General features: G+C 50.4%; 1 protein-coding gene across 2 annotated transcripts in view; it reads left to right on the forward strand.

The window, feature by feature from the left end:
* The window catches only part of MON2 (MON2 regulator of endosome-to-Golgi trafficking), a 1009595-nt gene that overhangs the window by 111464 nt on the left and 877273 nt on the right, over positions 1-20858 (forward strand). For both annotated transcript variants that reach the window (XM_078675668.1, XM_078675659.1), the window contains exon 2: positions 1311-1374. In XM_078675668.1, the coding sequence (XP_078531794.1) occupies positions 1311-1374 (64 nt within the window). The remainder of the gene's footprint in view (positions 1-1310; positions 1375-20858) is intronic.

Below are 20858 nucleotides of genomic sequence, written 5' to 3' on the forward strand. Positions count from 1 at the left end.
CTGATTCAGCCCAAAAGCGTCCAGCGTGCCCACCACCCCTCCCCTCTGCCCTGTAATTTTACGTTTAGTGGCCATTTTGGATGCACAAATTGCTTCAATCAGTAAATGTCAAAATTAAAACAATGCTAGAACAGTCCCCCATAAGGCCTTCAAGCTTATGCAGAAAAAGGGCGATGCCTGACAACTTTAAATTTAAAATTCAAAGTTCAAATACAATTAGAGACAGAGCCACTAACCAAGTCCTCAAAGATAAATGAAGTCTGATGAAAGGGAGGTGGCCCAGCCCTGCCTCCTCCTGGCTACGACGGGCGCGGACAGGCCCGCCCTTGGCCCGGGCTTCGCCCGCACGCGTCCCGCGCTGCGGGAGCCCTGCGTCCGTATTAGCCGCCTCCAGGCGCAATGGTGTTACATGGTGGTGCTGATGGGGACTCTGGGATGTGTAGTCCCGGCACGTAAGTGCTACCCAAATGACTCTCACGGCGGTGGGCGGCAGGCAAGCGGCGTCTCCGCAGGTCAGCCCAACACAGCACAGCACAAGTGGGCCTGTGAAAACACCTCCGGTAAGTTGTCTTGCAAATTCAAAAGGACTCCCCGCAAATAGAAAAGGACTCCCCAACTTTGTGCTATTAGGAGATGTTGTGTAGGGTTGCTAAGGAAAGGCTGTCCATCTTGTTCAGTTCCCTCTGATATCTTCAATCTATAACGAACTGTCTATTATTAGTATTCCTATTTTAAGTGCAATAGGTTACATCAAGTCGTAGTGAGGTAGTTAGACAATATTGACCAGATAATGCATAATGTTATTGAAGGTCAAATTTAGTTATATTAAGAATACAATTAGAATTTTATCTTTTTTATTTTCTTATATATGTTTATTTCATCGTTCAGATCCCTATGAAAGTGGAAGCATGCTGCAAAACCTGTGGGCTCCCTTTCTTCAATCAGTTCTTTGTGTCATAAGGTATATATCCATTTGCGGAGAATGGATATATATTTTATTATAAGAAATTAACGTGTACATTGTTTTTGAGATTAATAAAGAATTATGTGTGTAAACCTATATTATGTTACAATGATTGTGCTCCCCCTAATGACATATTAAGTTGTAATCTAGGTTACCTTTTAGTTAGAAAAATGTTACATTATATTTGCCAAAACTTTCTTAGTTGGACGAATGGGAAACATGCATGTGGAAGTATGCCATACATTCTAATCGATGTTACAGGATGTTGTCATTGCCGTGTATGTGTGCGCTTTTGTGCTTCATTATACACTTTCTTTCAGTTTCAATGTATTTATCTTCTTTATAGGCTGCAGAATCTGGAATAATAAAGATAAAGACAATAGCTGCACGTACCTCCGAGATCCTACCAGGTAATGTCATTATAGTTTGATGCATAATTAGTTTAACAAAGTTTTCACAGTATTATTTTTTAAGTTATGAGATATACTTTCTGATCTGTAGCAATTTAGTATTAAATCTTTTTATTGAAAAATAGGCTCTGTCACAAAGCAGAAAATTCCCATTGTACAAAGCATAAACAATGCTGCCAAAGTCTGTAGCGGAACCAACAAGACACAGCCATACAGGAAGCCCACACGGCCCATAAAGCTCCTGATATACTCGATTTAACTGCTGGACCAGGCCCACTACCCAAAGAGCCAGAACATGAAACAACCCTCCCCGCAACCCCCCCATCCCAAACCGCCCCCTTGCCTAACCAACCCCCACCCCCGTTCCAGGTCCATAGTCCCACACCATCCATACATCCAATCATACCATTTTGAATTAGGCATCTGTGTTTGATAAGCGAAGCAACCGCAAGTATCGGGGGCATGTTACCTCCCTGAATTCAGTGGCCAACAGGGACAAGAAGAGCTGCCACAACTCCGCGTACTTAGCCCCTTCCCCCGCTTTAACCAAGGACAGTTTCTCCATGCCCAGGTCCGACCAGAGACGACACAGCCAGCCCTGAAAAGTAGGGACATGTGAGGTGCGCCACAAAGCCAGTATGTTCTGAATGGTGGAGCCCAGTGCTATTGCAAATAGTCGGCCCCTGCGTGCCCTCAAAGGAAAGGTGATAGCATTGGGGAGCCCTGGAAGTACATAGGCCGGGAATCTCGGAATGTCAGTATCAAAGTGTGCATCTATCTCGTCGAGGATAGTCTTCCAGTAACCCTGAACATATGTACAGTCCCACAGGAGATGTGTCAACGTACCCCTCTCCCCGCCAGCAGGATGCGTCCCTCGTGTGATCCATCTCATGCAACCGTTCAGGCGTGTAATACCAGTACGTCACCAGCTTAGTGAAAGTGTCCGTCAACCCCATGTGATAGGCAGAGTGTCGGGCTGTCAGGGTTTAAAGGATACAAGCCAGATTCCACGGGAACGAAGATAAATCTCCTGAACCTCCAGAAAACAGTACCAAGAATGCAACAGTAAATACACTCCTGATAGCTGTTCCCTTAAAGTATGGGGGAAAAACCCAAGGAGTGTCCACCACTCTCCCCATACGTGGGCTCAAACAACAGGTCGGATGCAGGTCTGGCAGGTGTAGTGAGGGCTGTAAGAAAACAGGACATGCAATAACACACTAAACAATATCCAAGGGGCGACCTCTTTAATACATTGACATGTGTTTTGTACAACGGTCACTTATCCCATTGAAGTCCATGGGCTGCCTTGAAGAGAGTCCTTGCTGAAGAGCGTTGCCTGGGAAATATGATGCCAGGTCTAAAAGAGTAGGACTCAGGAAAGGACACACACACTCACCGAACATACACAAAAATAAAGGGGGAGGAATTGAGGTGCACTGGCCGGCTCTTTCGAGGGACAAAGAGCCGAGCAGCTACACACAAGAGGAGAGCCGCCCGGCCCAGGTAACGTTTCCAGGCGGAGCTCTCTCTCGCTCAGCAGGGCATAAGAAAATTAAAGATGAGCCCCAGAATGCCCGTCAGCAGTAGGGCTTCCGAAAATAAAGAGGTACTCCTGAATGACCGTCCGGCCAAGCGGAATCCACAGCAAACGGAAAACAATGATAGCCCTGGTTAAAGGAAGGAGAGAAATCCCTCCGAAGGACTCCGAGCTCCAAGGGCGGGGAAATAGGGTCCCGGCTAGAGTGGAGAACCACTCTCCGTGCTGGAGGATAGTCTGAAAATAAGGGAGACAATCCAACTTCAAAAATAGAGGTTTGACAAATAACCAAGGGTGTAGGGTAGGTTATCCAGTGTACGAGAGGAAACAGGAGCAAAGCAGCGAAAGCCGAGGGAAGGAGCCTCTCGCAACCAGGAAGCAAGGAAGGGGGCGTGGTACCGGAACAGTAAGCCAAGCAATGGCTACCTTCAGACGCGTCCCTTTACGTGGAGGGAGCGTCTCAAAACTATCCGCATGAAAGGGAATTCAGTAAGCATTAGGGAACGTGTGTAAAGGACCTAGGGGAAACCTAAGAAAAAAACACATGTGAAGGTCTTCTGCAGCGCCCATGCCGCAATATCCTAACACGGGCGCGATAGCAGATGTCTTTCCACTCCTTATTGCTCAGGTCCCGTTCCAGCTCTCTCTCCCATCGCGACCTTCCCGCGTTATGAACGTGGCAATACCGATCTAACAACATACGGTAGAGGTCCGAAATGAGCCGTCTGTCCGCTGTCCGTGTAATGAGCCAGTATTCGTACCGACTGAGCTTCTGATCTGCCCCCTCCCGAACCTGAGGATTGATTGCCCAATGACGTACCTGTAAGTAACAGAGTCGCTCCGTTTCCGGCAAACCATAGTCCCGTCGCAAACACTCGAAGGGTGTCACCCCCTCTCCGGAGTAGAGGTGGAATAGAGATCTGCAGCCCGCAGGACGCCAATGCACGAAAGCCCGGACATCTCTACCCGGTCCAAAGTCCGGGTTCTCCAACAGGGTCGTCAGTGGAGAAGGAAAAGTCGTTAAGTCGTGCCGGACGCTAGTCTGATCCCACACCTCAAGCGGGACTCTTGGGATAAAAGAAGCGTACAAGTTGGGGGTCCGGTGTTGTCTACGGAGGAAGGGGACTTCCTGCAGCGGGCGGCCCGCCACTGCCTGATCCTGGAAAAGCCAGTGTCGTTCCGATTCCCACTTGCTCCATTCCACCAGGGTCCTAAGTTGAGCCACCTGATAGTAAAGCAACAAGTCCGGCAACCCCAGCCCACCCTTCTCCGGGGGGAGCATTGCCAGCCGCAGCTTCATCCTGGGCCGCTTCCCATTCCAGACAAATTGCGCGAGTTCCGACTGTGTTTGGCGGATCCAGCCCTCGGGGGGACGAAGCGGGATGGCCCGGAAGATATACAGGATCTGGGGAAGAACGGTCATCTTCACCGCCGCCTCCCGCCCCAGCCAGGAAAGTGGGAGATGTCGCCAGCGCCCCAGTTCTGTATGGAGGGTTTGACGGAGGTTGGCATAGTTTATACGCACCGTATCAGGCAAAGTTGCCGCCAGCTGTATCCCCAGATATGGGACCGCCCCAGCTGACCAGCGGAAGGGAAAGCGCTCTTCCAGGGAGTCACGAGTCCGCTCCTCCAGGAAAAGATCAAGAGCCAACGATTTTGCCATGTTAACTTTAAAGCCCGATGCCCTCGCGAACGCATCTAGGATCTCAACGCTGGCTGGCAAGGAATCCGCAGGGGAGGCCAAGGAAAGGAGGACGTCGTCAGCATATAAGCTGATTGTATGGACGTACGTCCCGAATTTGATCCCCTGCACTCTCGGGGCCGTCCGCAGAGCCTGCGCCAGTGGTTCCATATACAGCGCGAAGAGCAGAGGGGAAAGCGGGCACCCCTGCCGGGTCCCGCGCTCGTTGGGAAAGCAAGGTGACGAACAGCCGTTAACACGCACCGTCGCCGTGGGGAAGGTGTAACAGTTCAGAACCCACGTGCGAAATTTTACTCCCAATCCCGCTTTTATCAGCACTTGCTCCAGATATGGCTAGTGGACCCGGTCAAACGCCTTCTCGGCGTCAATCGCCAGCATCATGTACTCTCCTGGCGATCTCGTGGCCAGTTCAACAAGGTGTAGCGCCCTTTTAGTGTTGTCGGCAGTCTGCCGCTCAGGAATAAATCCTGCCTGATCTGGATCGACCAGTCCCTGCATGAGCGGTGCCAGACGTGCCGCGAGGATGCTGGTGTAAAGTTTAAGGTCCACGTTAAGGAGGAATATAGGCCGGTAACCTCCGCATTGCGCGCGGTCTTTCCCTGGTTTAGGGATGACCGATATAGTGGCGTCCATTAGATCTCTCGGGCTGGCTCCGGGGTCGGAAAATGAGCGCTATTTGGGGACAAAAGGTTTTGTAAAAAATGGCGGTAAAACCGTCCGGGCCCGGTGCCTTAGCCAATTTGAGGCACTAGATCGCTGATATCACTTCTTCAGGACGGATCGCCCCGTCCAGCACCTTCGACTGGTCTGCCGACAAGGTTGGAAGAGCCACAGACTCCAAAAAGGCCTCACTATCCGCGGGGTCAAGCCGGGCTCCGGCATATAAGGAGGTGTAAAAATCGCTAAAAGCTTTCGCTATGTCCCTATCTCGGTCACTACACCCTCTTGCGTGAGTATCTCCTGCACCGTGTGCTGCTGTTGCAATTCTCTGAGCGCTCGCCCTAGCAGGCGCCCGCACCTGTCTTCCCCCGTGTAGTACATGTGTCGCACCGTCAGGGCCGCATATTCAGCCCGGTCCTGGTCTAAAGCCGCCAGTTGCTGACGCGCCAGGCACAGCTGTCTCCAGACCCGGGACGCCCCTGTCCGCTGATGTATCTGTTCCAGTTCGCGGGTTTGGGACGTTAGCTCCTCTCTCTTGCGCGCCCGTTCTACATTTTCCGCTGCCAAAAGTGCTATAAACTCGCCCGCAGTACCGCCTTGAGAGCCGCCCAATGTGTCGCAAGAGAGGTGTCCACAGGCTTATTGTGTGCTAGGTAGTCTGTAATGGCCCCCTTGATTTTGTCCACCACGTCCTTCCTATGAAGTAGTGTATCGCGCAATCTCCAACAGCGCGCAGCGCGGGTGAGCGGTGGGAAGGAAAACACTACAGAGAGCGGCGCATGGTCTGAGAGCGCCGCTGCCCCTATTTCTACCTGTGACGCCAGCGCCTTGAGTGAAGTAGAATCTAATAGGTAGTCCAGTCGCGCATAAGTCTTGTGGGCGTTAGAATAGTATGTTTGTTCCCTGACATCTGGATGAAAGCTCCGCCAAAGGTCAACCATCCCTAGCCCTTTCAGTCTACAATGCCCACCCTCTGAGAGAGTGCCAGATTGCGAGGAGCTCTGCCTCGACCTATCCAGATTATCAAAGACCAAGTTGAAGTCGCCCCCAAATAAAATGTGTCTATCAGGCGACGTGGCCGCCTCGCTGAGCGCTTGGTGAAAAAACTTCTCCTGCCCCTCATTAGGTGCGTAAACTGAGATAACTGTGAAGGTGTCTTCTCCTAGTGAGAATCTGTAAGAGAGTGACCGCCCCTTAATTTCGGCTCCCTTCTGCAGGACCTTACCCCTGAAATGTTGGGCCACCAGTATTGCAACCCCTGCTGTCTTCGTGGGGGCAGAGGAGAAAAATTGTGTCGGAAAGTGGTGGGATTTCAGCCTGTGACAATCTTTGGGCAACAGATGCGTCTCCTGGAGAAGACAGATATCCGCTTTCGAGTTCTCCAGGAGCGACAAGACCGCCCTGCGCTTTACGGGATTGTTAAGGCCTCTCACATTCAATGTGAGGAGGCGCAATTCAGTCGCCGGCATAATCAACCATCCACCCCCCACTCTCTGCCACACCGCTCACCGCCATACCCACGGACTGCCCCACCCCCTGCAACCGACAGAGCCTCCACTGCCAGCCCCCCCAATGCCCACGGCAAGCCACCTGGGGCTCTACACACTCACACACCCCCAACCATACTCGGACCTGGAACCCCACCCCCACCCCAGCAATGCTACCTCTAAAAACTTGCATTGAGAAAATAGAAACAACCCCCCAACCAGAACCCCATAGTCAATGTCCATCATTCCAGGATGAGTGGTAAAATGTCACCTCAGGGTAGTTCTTCCACACTGCAATCGTGATCTCCCTACCCCTGCCGATAGCGGGAGCTATCATCACAGAAAATGCCCAGCCAGGATAAGACTCAGTTCGACCTTCAGCTAGGGTGGGCCACCTCCGGACTGGAGGACACTGCCTCTACTGCTGCACATTGACCCTCTCTGATTGCTGCCACTGGAGGTTTACGGAACCGTCGCCGTCTGTACTGATGCTGCCATCGAGGCTTCCCGTCATCTTGTTCCGATGTGGGACCAGCCGCGTCCTCTGTCTCCTCGGGTGGGTCAATACCCAGCAAACGACATGCCTCCGTCAGGGATCTCAGTTGAAACAGCTTATTGTCCTTTTTGAATATCAGGCGGAAGGGATGACCCCAGTTGTAGGGGATGTTTTGCTGCTGCAGGAAGGTCGTGACTGGTTTGAAGAGCCGGCGTTTCTGCAGAGTGATATCTGACAGGTCCTGATACAAAACGGGGGACTGACCTTTATAGGAAAGAGGATGCATTTGGCGATCTCCTCCTTGGTACGGAAGTCCTGCACACATGCCAGGATATCAGCAGGGGGAGCCAAGGGAGAACGTGGCGGGCCCACTCTATGAACTCGATCTATACGTATCTCAGTTTCCGGAGAATGTCCCAGGATGTGGTTGAAGAGGCCATTAGTGAAGCCCAGGAGGTCCTTGGTGTCGTCGGCCATCGTCACCCCCCGGATGCGGACATTATGGCGCCGGGAGCGATTCTCCATGTCTTCCATATGGGCCTGCAGGTCCACATGCTGATCATGAAGTCGAACGACCTCCTGGCACAGCCTCTCTATCTCCAAGTCCCTGGAGTCACTCTTTGTTTCTAGGTCCGCCACCCTCTCCCCAATGCCGTCCATGTCTCTGCGGACCCCTTTGATCTCATCCGCGAACTCTTTCTTCAGGGCTTGGATGTCTTCACGTAAGGCGGTGAAGAGTGACTCCAGGAAGGCTTTAGTGATCAGGTCTTTGCCTTCCGCTAGCTCCGTCGCTGGTTGTGAGGCCTTGGTCGCCATGTCTTTGGCCTGCTGCCCCACCTGGGCCGACGCAAAGAGATCTTTGACTGTCTTCTCCTTCCGCACTCTGGCCGTGGACATTGTCCGGCTCCTGACCGGGACAGTCGTGTGTCTAAGAATCCCCGCCGCGCTATGTCCACCGCTCCTCCGAACCGCGGACCCCCCCCCCCCCCGCAGGCCTCACCCAATCTCCGCCGTAGATGCACCGGAGGCGACCAGCGCGGCCTTTCCCCAGCGTCCTAGTCTCCTCTCCTAGCTGTCCCCAGGAGGGTGCACCGTCCGTTCCACACTAACTCCGGGCGCCGCCGCTGCTCGCTGGGCGGAAGACCCCGCTGCCCCAGACGACCAGAAGGGCGCCGTCGCCGCTCCCCGCAGGCCCCATGGCCTACCCGGCTCCTCTCACCGTCCTGTTGGGCTGCCGCCGTCCACCACGTAGAGACCAGGGGGGAAGCCCGTTGTGCTGCCCGGGCGTCCGGGAGTCAAGCTCCGGGGTCCGACCTGCAGGCTAGTCCGCCGCGGCCCGGGGCCGAGCAGTTGTTGGAGCGGATCACTGCCACCTCTACCTGGGCCTGGCTAGACCACTCACCATCACCGCCAGGCCGGCTACTCCTTGCGCCGAAGTCAATGCGCGACTGTAGCCACTCAAGGCCCACACAAAATGGCGGCTTCCACACCGGTTCCCGCGGTGCGAACCAGCCGTCCCCCGGCAGACCACCGCCGTTCCTCCTCTCTCTGGTCGCCGCAGGAGAGCTCACCTCTCCTCCGCTCCGCTGCCTCCTTCAGCCCCCTCAAGACAGGGGGCGCTCACCACTCTGGCTCACCCGTCACTGCAGCCGCTTCTCAAAATGGCGGGCGGGCATGGCACCTACGATCTCCACTCGGACCAGCGGGGGCCGCCGCTTACCCCGCACCGCGTCCGCTGCCTCAATCGCCTCGGGTGCGCCGGCCGACGCCGAGCCACACTCTGCCCAGGCGCTCCTCTCCATGCCCAAGACGCGGCCCAGGCAGCCTCCGCTACGGCCGCGCTGGTCACTGCGGGCGTCCCGCTGCACTCCGGCACTACCCCCCCCGGGCGTAGCGACTCCACACCGGTTCCCAAGAAGGCTGTTCACAGTGTCCGCCCCCCCACTGGTGCTAAGATGTGCTTGGGTCCGGGCTAATTATCGCTGCCGGCGGGAGCTCCGGGAAGGTGCGTCTGTTCACGCCGCCATGTTGGCCCCGCCCCCATCTGTAACATTTTAATATACAATTCTTGTGTGAACTAATGTTTCTGGGCCCAGTGTTTGACAAAACTGAACACAATCAAATGATTCACGTCACTACAGATCACAATTTTGTTTCCAATTTAATACTACAATTTCTCAAACATTTAGGTTTAAGTAGCTTACAGTGGATCGCGTTATACATAACACAAGTTCATTATCACACCTCCCTCAGCCACATACGAACCTCTGTGCAAGCGTAAAACACAGTTCTGTTGAAAGCATCAAATGTTTTATACTTTTAAAGTGTCCCAAAACGTCGATCAGAATCGGCATGCTCGAAAAGAGAACTAGGAAATGTTGATTATGTGGGATAGAAGGGAATGTGGCAGGGTGTACAATATCCATATTGCACCCAAAAAAGTTCAATCTACATCCAAATTGATATAATTGTTAATACATTTAAAATGTCATTACATATTGGCCATGTTAATTACTGGCCTCCTACTAACCTAAGTTCTAGATCTTCACCAGTAATAATTTCATGCAGCTTACCCGACTTTATATTTGCATTGTGCAGCAAGGGACATGTATGCTTCTTTAGGTCTCGCCTGGAGAAAGCAGCGCATGGCGAAAGCAGTGCATGCGCTGCTCTCGCCATGGAGAGGACCTTTTGGAATCAATGCTCCCCGTGGGCTTACATGCACGCGTCTGCATGGACAAAGATGGCTACTCTCGCCATCTGTCCAAAGCAGACAGCATGCGCCTGTCTGTTCGGACTGTGGACAGTCCAACGCCATCTTGTTATAAATAGCCCCGCTCTCTCCCCGCCCCTCTCTACTGCAGCAGGACTCCTCTACATAGGATCGAGAGCCGCGCACAGTGTCCCAGCAGCCCTTCACCAGCCCGCCCCTATCGCCAACCGCAGCCTGGGGAGCACAGCGCCCGACACACCACAGCAACATGGTAAACAATCCAGTGTGCCTCAGGGTTCTTTCCGGCTGGGAGGATGTGGGGAGCAATGAATGGGGGCAGGTGTGTGGGGAGCTCTGGCGACTGGACTCACCGGCAGCAGGAAGTAGAGCGTCATCTACAGGACGAGGTACCAGGCGGGTCGCTTTGAAGAAGCGAGTGAGGATGAGGTAAGATGTAAGATAGGCGTGGCTGCCTCCCGTAACATGACTGGCAGCGCCTCAAGGTATGAGACACACAGATAAGTGTCATTGCTGCCTCCACACGAAGAGTCGTAGCCTTGGCTGCAGGGAACTAACTCCCAACACCCCACCCATTGAAGAAGAGAACTCACGGCACTGCCCCTATTAAAAGTGCAGCAGCCCTGCAGAGAACACCCTGTAGTGCCCCATTAAAAGTTCAGCAGCCCTGCAGACAAGTGCAACCCCGGCCACCATTAAAAGTGGATAGCACAGAGCTCCCAGTCCTGCCCCCGTTAATAATATGGCAGTCCCTTTGAAAAGAGTCACTTTTGCCCCATTAAAAATATGTAGCAGCTCTTCAGAGTATTCCCAGTACAGCCCCATTAAAAGTGCAGCAGTCCTACGGATAACTCCCAGTACAGTCCCAATCAAACTGTAGCAGAAGGCAGCACCCCCACAAACTGAACCATTCACTCAGAACTCAGTCTGCAGCCTGCCCGCCTTGCTTTAGCCTCTGGGTTTGAGGATTGCTCCAACGCCAGCTGATGCAAATAATCCTGGCACAGAAGTGTGCAAGACACACATACATTTTTAAAAAGTAATAGCAGAAAGCAGTCTTTCGAGACCTGAGCAGGACTTGAGGACATCTGCTGCACTTTCATTCAGACAGTAAAGAAGATAGAATGGTAAAATGCTTGATTCTGTTTACCACTGGCATTTAATATGGGCTGCTCATAACACTAAATGTATCCACTGTGTCATTCTGAACCTGCCCGCCATCTGCTAATCCGTTGTGCCCCCAAAAGTGACAGTCTACCACACTACACCAGCTGCTCTCCACCACCTCCCCAGTGAATCACGGGATGCTCATAGAGCTTGTCACTGCCCTTCACTGACGAGTCCGAATTTGACGTTAACATCTCAGCCATTGCTCGCATTGCCAAGCATAGGTGTGATGGAATGGAATACTTTGCAGATTATTTAACAGTAGGTACATTTATTTTTTTCTACTAGTCCTCATTATGCAGAAAGGCGAAATCCTAAAGGCACAATGCTTCAGTGTGTGATATATCCTTGGATTCCACTTGTGGCCACACAAATACATGTCCGTCTCCAATAGCAGATTACTCTTTTATTTTTTATTTTTTAACCAATGAAGATCAGGACAGGTTTCTGCAGCAGCAGCCCAAAAACAATCTTTTGAACTTTAATACTATTTCTACGTGTCCTCTTCAGTACAGTCACATACATGAGTCAAAACTTCAAGCTACTCTGAAAGTAGAGGGTTGGAAGGGGTGGGGCAATGATGTAAGGCAGGTTGCACGAGGCGGGCTGCAGACACTGCCCTCTGGGGGTGCTGTCTGCCCCTGGAGTAGGCTAGGAACAGGATCAGCCAACTTGAGCTAGGGAAGGCGTTGGAGCCCCATGTGCAGGTAACGCTTATGCATGAATTTAATACACTCATTTGCAATATATCTAACATGGAAGCTGAAAAAGTGACAGCTGTTTGTGGTAGAATTGGGTTAAGGGCTTTCAGTAACGGAAGGAGTCTGTTGTGGGGACGATTTCAAGATACAGAACAAAACAAGCATTAAAAATACAATAGGTCTCGCCTTTAATTAAGTTTAAGCCATTTGCTTTGCTATACAATACCATTAGCAAAGCAAATGGCTTTAACTTAATAAAAGGCGAGACCTATTACATTTTCAATGCTTGTTGATCTTTCTTTTCCTCTTTTTTAAAACCATGAGCTGTAGGAGGGGGGTTGGCGCTAAATGTATATGCCAGGATCAGTTGTTGCCAGGAAATTCCTGAGCTGAATACATTTTAAATAGCCAGACATTGGCAGTCTATTCATTGAGTTAAGCTCATTAAAAGAGTGCAGTCGTAAAACTAAAACAAGCATTTGCAATGCAATAGGTCTCGCATTAACCAGAGTGTAAGCTATTTGCAATACAATACCTTAAACTTTTGCAAATGCAAGACCTATTGCATTGCAAAAATGTTGTTTACTAGTGCCCATGCAGCGCTTTCACATTCATGGAGGCTGCGTACCCTTTCTTTAGACAAGCCTCGTCTAAAGAAAGGGGCGTGTCTTACATTAAAGTGAAACTGCGGCATGGGGGCTTTGACCCAAAAAAAGCATCTGTTTTGTCAAGTTGACAAACAGATTTTTTGGGGGGGTAAAAGCGCCCATGACGCGCTTTCACTTTAATGTCAGCTGCATACCTTTCTTTAGATGAGATTTGTGTAAAGAAAGGGTTACGGCCTCCATAAATGTGAAAGCGCCACATAGGCCCTAGTTAACAAAATAAACTAATACATAAATAAGTGCGGCCGCTAAATGCCGACCGCGCTGCTAAAATAAATACACTTGGCCTCTATAGTTAAAGCGGACCGCCATTCGAAAAATGTAAATAAAAGCACGCAGCTGCTGCAAAGTAGTAGGTGGAATAGGGTGAGAACATTAAATAAAATAGTCCTCACCGACCTTTAAAACAGACCATTTAACAACACCAGTAAAAAGTCCAGTCGTTATGAGAGGTAACAAATTCAGACAAGGAGGCACCAAGGAGGGCCTAACAAGCCTAATAACCACCCAGAAGCCAGCGTTTATGAAGGACAATGACACAAGCCAATTAAAAATATGGGCAGAGAGTGTTCACGGCTTCAAAGCCATACTCCAATACTGCATGCCTCGGAGCACCACATGCACTGCCCAGGCTCGACCTAAAAAGGAAAGTGGCAAGCGCAAACGTTGCTGTACCAACCACAGACTGTTAAAAGATGATTTGAGAGTGCCAATGATACAGTAAGAACCACAGAGGGTTAAAGGGACGGTTGTGAGCACCAACGATGCTCTACCAACCACAGATGGTAAAAGGGACAGTCGCGAGCCCCAATGATGCTGCACCAACCACAGACATTAAAGGGGGGCGTGGCTAGCAGGGTAGCGTGATGGCCGCTTTCTAAGCGAGCTCCGCCGGCTGAGCCCAAACATCCTATATTTATCCTGCTTAACCAGAGCTGTATGGCCCCGAACGCATCGTAACTGGCATCGGAACCCGAACGGCACCTGCGGACCAAATTTCGGACGATTTGCTGCCCATCCCGGGACTCCGGCAGGGCTCCGATTGAGATCGGGAAGGAGAAGCCTGTGTCGCCGGCCTTGGATCGTCACTGGCTGGACCGAGTGATCACCGGGGACCGTAGCTGTGCGGGCCCGACACGTCGGAGCTTCAGGGACGGGAGGCTTGGGGCACCAGGCGACCTCCCAGACTGGCGGACACCCGACAGCAGGCGCAACAAACTGGTAGGAGGGCGCTGCGACGCGGACTCTAGGGCAGAGACATTATTTTGAAGCTCCCAAGACGCCATCTTGCGACCTCACGGGAGGACTTGCCATTTTACACCCACCGCGACCAAAACCTGCTACGCTCATTATTGCCGCGATGCGTTTGGCATGGCCCTGATGAGGCGCTACTGAAGTACCTGAGAAGGACTGGGAGAGACTTGCCCCGATAGCTTGAGAGGCGCTGTGTTGCTCGAGACTGCTCCAGCCGAGGCGATCCCATTTAGCTCCCTACACTTCTCAGGGGACAAGGAGGTCGGGACTGACAACAGCTTTAGATACACGCTGCTGGTGCAGGCGCCCATACTCCCCTAACAGATCAGCGCATAGAGGTTGGTCGGTGGGCAGGACGGCTACCATCATACCTCTCCTGCTGCTTCACCCTGCTTGAGCACCACGTTGCCGAGGTTGCACAGATTTGCTCGGATTCTGGCTGCGAGGTGAACTGCCCTAGGTTTGACTGGCCCTAATTTCCCCTGCCGCTGCAGCTGACGGCCTCCCACTGTCCAAAATCACCCAAGAAGACCACCTCTCACTGGAGGAAGTGGAAGGCAGGCCCGTCCGCCCCACGACACACGCAGAGATCTGAAGTGGTGTGAAAACCCCCAGGGGTGATAATTACCCTGCTGGCCGTAGTGGATTTGAACCGGCTCCCTGTGTAACGCCCACTGAACAGCTACCGGCATACACCAGGTCAGAAGCTGCCTCCTACTACTCTCACCATGGGCAAAACCGATACCCGCCAATCTAAAATCTCATTTGATAACAAACGCCCGGTAAAACCTACTGGACAAGATGTAGAAGATCTGGGAGCGGCTGGAGGTGCGGAAGATGATGGGGCCCAGAGGGAAGATCTCAAGTCTTTGATGCTAGAAATGCGGAATAGCCTACGCACCATAGATGCGAAGCTAGACAACTTGACGACACAGCTTGACTCGGTCAAAACCCAGGTGGCTACTCATGAGACACGACTGGACTGCTTAGAAAACCGCCACACAGAACATCATGAATTCCAGCAGGAAACCAAAGTACAGATCATAAATATGGAAAAAATGCTGGAGGCCATGCGCGCTAAGGCGGCCGATTTAGAAGCGCGCTCTAGACGCAGTAACATTCGTATAACGGGTATTCCAGAAACCACAGCAAATACAAAGATGGAAACTTTCGTATTGGATCTCATGCATGACCTCTTTGACCCTCATTTATCCCCCGTCTTTGTTGTTGAACGCGCGCACAGAGCCCTGGAGCCTAAACCGCCAGTAGGAGGCACACCCCGGCCCATTTTGGCAAAATTCTTGAACTATCAGGACAGAGACACGATACTGCGGCTGGCCAGGGAAAAGGGACGCATAACGCATAAAGGGATTGCCATATCAATATACCCGGACTTTACACCACTAGTCCAGGCGGCACGGCGTGAATTTCTACCAGCGAAACGCCTGCTGCTTGAAGCTGAAATCCCATATGCGCTCCTCTATCCCGCCAAGTTAAAAGTTTCCTATGATGGAACCTCGCACTACTTCACAGACGCTAAATCTGCCTTGAAGTTCGCGAAACACGTTGGGGGCCCGAAGAAGAAAAAATCGCAAGAACTAGGCCACCCTGAAAGTTCGGATCGACTTAGTGACAATGATTAATGTTATTAACCTATTGGTGTTCCCTCTGATGTGTCATAACACAGACCCTTGCAGGGCCCCGGGTGACATATAAAGAGATGCCGATGGGTGCCACATTGCGCTTGTTCTCGGAGTTGCGGGTTTGCCTGAAGCCCATTTGCTCATGACTTCATTACGGTGCGACTATTATTAGTTCATGTATTTTCTTAGATGGCCAGGCGCTATGGTCTTTTCATGGTCTTAGCCACCCTGTGTGAGCAGGGGTATTTGCCTTGTGCTCCCATGCCCCCCAAGGGACTGTTCCCATTGTTTATCACTTCCCGCTTCTTTAAGTGGGCTAGGGTGGATATGTCAAGACCTAGTTGGGAGGTTAAGACGGGTGGGGGGTATAAGGTTGAAAGTTTTACTAAAGTTTGTGAGCTGTAGAAGCCTTATTGTTTCATCGCTGATGGAAAATATGAACTTATCTGTCATGGTGGGAGGTCGCCCTGTGCGAATTGAACTCAAAGATGGGAAATGATGCTAAGTTATGTAAAATCCTCACTTGGAATGTGCGGGGGATGAATGATTGCAGAAAGGCCCGACTCATTCATGCTTACTTGTCCAGGCATCAAATTGATATATGTTTTCTTCAGGAAACACCTCAACACCACACCAACACCAAGATTAAAGAACACTGGATGGGCCACGATTCACTCTGCGATATATTCCAACTATGCGCGGGGGGGTTGCAAAACTTATGCGCAGAGGCCTAGACTGGAAAGAGCATGCTGTGGAGATCGACCCGGAGGGTAGATTCATTGTGCTGCAAGGCCTCCTGGGAGGGAAACCGATAGTACTGGTGGAGCTATATGGACCTAATGTGGATGCCCCAGACTTTTTTAAAGTGCTATGGGCTAAACTCACTTTGATTGCATGCGACACTGTTATTATAGGTGGTGACTTTAATGTAGTCTTGCTAGATGATATAGACCGAAAGGGGGCTCCGAGACCGTTGCACCCAGCTGCAATGAAAACACTTCTCAATTGTATTGCTGAAGATAACCTAGTAGATATATGGAGACTCAGACACCCAGATCTGCGGGAGGGTACATGTATTTCCTCGTATCACGCTGCCTGGTCCAGACTAGACTACTGGCTTGTATCGCGAGATGTTGCTAGTTGGACGGTTAATACTTGTCACATGGCTAGATCCTTATCAGATCACGCCCCTTGTTTGTTGACACTTGCACCCCCCCGACACCCCCCCACAAGCGTTTAGATGGAGACTCCCCCCACACGCATTAATGGATGAAGCGTTCAAAGAGAGCATCAGGGCTGACATATTAGAATATTTTGAGCTTAATGATGGATCAGTATCTTCGGTGGCCACTTTGTGGGACGCATTTAAGGTGGTCATTAGGGGTAAATGCATAGCGAGGCAGGCAGGGGTACTAAAAGCGATCAGGAACACTTTACACAACATTGAAGTGCAAATACGAAATCTTGAGACAATTTTTGGTAATGAGAGCACTCCCGACACAGCTGTAAACCTAAAAGCTAAGCTGCTGGAATACGAGAAAGAGGCCCGACGACAACTCAAATTCTTAGGGAAAAATGCAGAAGCTAGACGATATGGAGAAGGGGATAGGCCTGGTAGGACACTAGCGGCTATGATACGCAAATCGAAATCCAACCCATACATACACACAATTAACACCCCAGAGGGTCGGGCTGTGGTAGGACCAGAGAACGTACTATGTGAGTTTCGAAACTTCTACTCCCAGCTATACACGGCCACACAGACGGACTGCGTAGATGGCATGCAGTCATTCCTAGATTCTATCGCACTGGTGTGGTTTGGAGATGCCCATCGTAAGTATATGGACCTCTCCTACGATGTCGAAGACATAAAATGAGTCATAAGTAGTCTCCCCCTTAATAAGGCACCCGGGCCAGATGGCCTCACGACAGCCTTCTACAAAACATATGCTGACGAACTCACCCCCAAACTCCACGCAGTATACAATGAAGCCCTTGAAACTGAAATTCTACCGCCTTCCATGAGAGAGGCATTAATCACGACCCTGCTTAAACCGGATATGGATGAATCAGAATTAGACTCCTATCGCCCTTTATCGCTCATTAATGTGGACGTAAAAATATATGCGAAGCTATTAGCCAATCGTCTACAACCGCTCCTCCCGATTGTAGCACTTCCGGATCAGTCAGGTTTCATACCCGGCCGTTCTACCTCCCACAACCTTAGAACACTATTCTCCATCCTTCACTATTTGCATCCTACTGTACAAGCTGCCGCCATATTTTTAGATGCCACTAAGGCATTTGATTCCCTGGAATGGGCCTACCTGTTTCGGATCTTAACTCGCATGGGATTCAGTAACCTGTTCAGGGCTCGACAAATCATAAAAAATGCTCTAGACCTGCAGGTCTAGTAAACTACAAAATCTCCTCTACCTAACTTAAATGAACTTGACCTCAAACTCTGAAAACTGAGCAAATGTGACAAATGAACAAGATTTAAAAGCATTTTTATTGTTCATTTACTTTGTGAGCAATAAAGATGCCTTTAAATCTTCCTATCTTGTCACATTTCCTCTGCTTTCAGAGGCAGAGGTCAAGTGTCAAGTTTGTATTCCTACTCGCCAGAAAGGGCGAGTAGGACCTAAAAATAGCTCGTCCTTAATCAATCTCACTCGCAAATGGGAGCGGTCGAGTGAATTTGTCGAGCCCTGCTGTTTATTAAACGTATAAAGCTATTGTACACAGCCCCTCTGGCTCGGGTGCATGTAAATGGTCTTATATCTGACGCATTCCCCATAAGTCGTGGCACCAGACAAGGATGCCCTTTATCACCGCTCCTTTTTGCCATTGCAATGGAGCCGCTTGCGGCCAGAATCCGTCAGCACCATACCGCTAGAGGTATAGGCTTCAGCACCCGTAGTCTTCTGATATCGATGTATGCAGACGACGTCACGCTTTATATACTGAATCCATCTGATAACCTGGACCCGGTCCTAAGGGAATTTATTAAATTTGGAGGCCTGTCGGGGGTTTCCATTAATTTGGAAGAAATCGGTCATCTTCCCACTCACTGATAATACACCGGAAGTGCACTCAGAATTCCCACTACGATGGGAGGCTGAAGAGGTGAAGTATTTGGGGATATGGATTTGCCGCAAATTGCAGGACGTCTGGTCAATGAATTTCGGTAGGGCCACTTCGTGGCTCGAAGAGAAAGTGGAACTATGGTCTAAAATGCCATTGTCAATAGCTGGTAGGATTGCACTAGTAAAAATGGTCATACTCCCCATATTCCTATACCTTTTTGTGAACATACCGATTCCGCTTACCTCAAACTTTTTCAAATGTATCAGCACTCATTTGCTATAACTAATATGGGCAGGTGGCCAAGCGAGGGTATCCTACGATCTGCTGACACTACCTTTGCGTCAAGGAGGGATGGGAGCCCCAGATATGCACCTATATGCGCTATGCGCACAGGCCCAATTCCTCCATTTTTGGGTGTACCAGAACCCCTACCAACCACACGTGGCGGTGGAACTTGACGCAGTTGCCCCATTGCCCTTGGGGGTAGCACTCTATAAGAAAACTAGCAGACTTAAAGAGGACATCGACACAGCGGATACGCTGCAGTGCCCTTGGAGGGAACTGCAGAAACGGGCGCACACGACACATTTGTACGCACCCGCAAAAAGGTGGGACCACCTCTAAGACTTCCTTTTGGCCAGGGAAAAGAGAGGACAATGTAAACAAAACTAAGAGAAATTCCCCAGCGGCCTTATATTTTAATATTCGACATAGTTCAAACTAATTTTTCAGTGACAAACTCCCTTCGAATACCACAGATAACTGTTATCTGTGGTATTCGAAGGGTATTTTCATATTCGACATAGTTCAAACTAATTTTTCAGTGACAAACTCCCTTCGAATACCACAGATAACTGTTATCTGTGGTATTCGAAGGGAGTTTGTCACTGAAAAATTAGTTTGAACTATGTCGAATATGAAAATATAAGGCCGCTGGGGAATTTCTCTTAGTTACATTTGTACGCACCCGCCATACCACTCCGAGATAACCCTATGTTGCCGTGCTTGGAAGTGGGAGGACGGATTCCGATACTTGATGGAACACAACTGATGTCATTTGCTGACCTGTACCCGGAGGGCAATTTCCGTTCCCCACCTTCGGGGGTAGACGGATCGGATGTTCCATTCTTAGAGAGGTTCACATACCGTAGACTGAAAATGGCGTGCCAATCGCTAAATGCCAACTTCCCGGAGGCCCCTCCCACATTTAAGGCATTGCAGGACATACTAGCTAGGGCCACGCCCAAAAAACTGGTAACTAGATTATATATGACGATGCAAGATCAGGCCCCCATACTCAAACCAAAGTCTCTAGACCTTTGGAATATCGAATTAGACCCCCCGATGGATGAGGATCAGTGGAACTTCTGTTGTAAGCAACTGCTAGATCTCTCCCCTAATTACAAGCTACGACTTATACATTTTAAATTCTTGCACAGGTATTATAGGACGCCCATTAGTCTACATCGCATGGGATTGCGGTCGGACGCTGGCTGCTGGAGGTGCGGGTTTGACCCGGCTACGTTCTTACATGTGGCCTGGAGCTGCCCCAAACTGGAAAGTTACTGGTTGGACATATTCCTAGCCATAAACCAAATTGTTGATTGACAAGATGACAAAACGCCACATCTGGGTCTACTAGGCCTGGTTCACAACACCGAACCGAAGAACAGGAAATTGCATGCCCTACTTCTTTTGTATGCCAGAAGACAGATTGCTATAAGATGGGGCAGACGCACACTACCCACGTTTAAGGCATGGCTGACGGATGTGAGCTATGGGCATACGCAATTGGGGACCTTCTGGGACCTAATGCCTACCGCCTCCAGACCTAGGGATATCTGGGAGCCCTTCTTACAATGGACTAAACTGCGAGAGAGCCCCCCCCTCCCCCTGATATTGATGTGGATGTGGTCGTGGGACCCCCGGACCGCCAATAGCCATAACGCCCAGTAAACGTCTATGCTGTTTCAAGAGCCCGGCATGGTCTCTCCTGGTACCCACTATTACCTTATAACACATACCTTCTACACACTGACCCCCCCCCCGCACTTAGCACTACAAGTACCATAACTGGCACCCACTACGATCGCGTGCTCCATCTCCGCTCGTTTTCCCCCAAGACCTATCCCGGACATATGCATGGGGTACTACTTCCATTACATGTTCCCTTGATGTGTAAATTTGCTATGGTGAATATTAAGATGCTTCTATGTGTTGCTCATGTTGTTTTGTTCTTTGTTGCATATTATGAAAATATATTTGTACTGCGTGGAACACAATGGTCATAATGTGTATATCTATATGCGATGTAATGTTAATTAACTTCTAATAAAAAGACTTTTAAA

Source organism: Lissotriton helveticus, chromosome 1_1, assembly GCF_964261635.1.
Source record: "Lissotriton helveticus chromosome 1_1, aLisHel1.1, whole genome shotgun sequence".
NCBI classification, from domain to species: domain Eukaryota; kingdom Metazoa; phylum Chordata; class Amphibia; order Caudata; family Salamandridae; genus Lissotriton; species Lissotriton helveticus.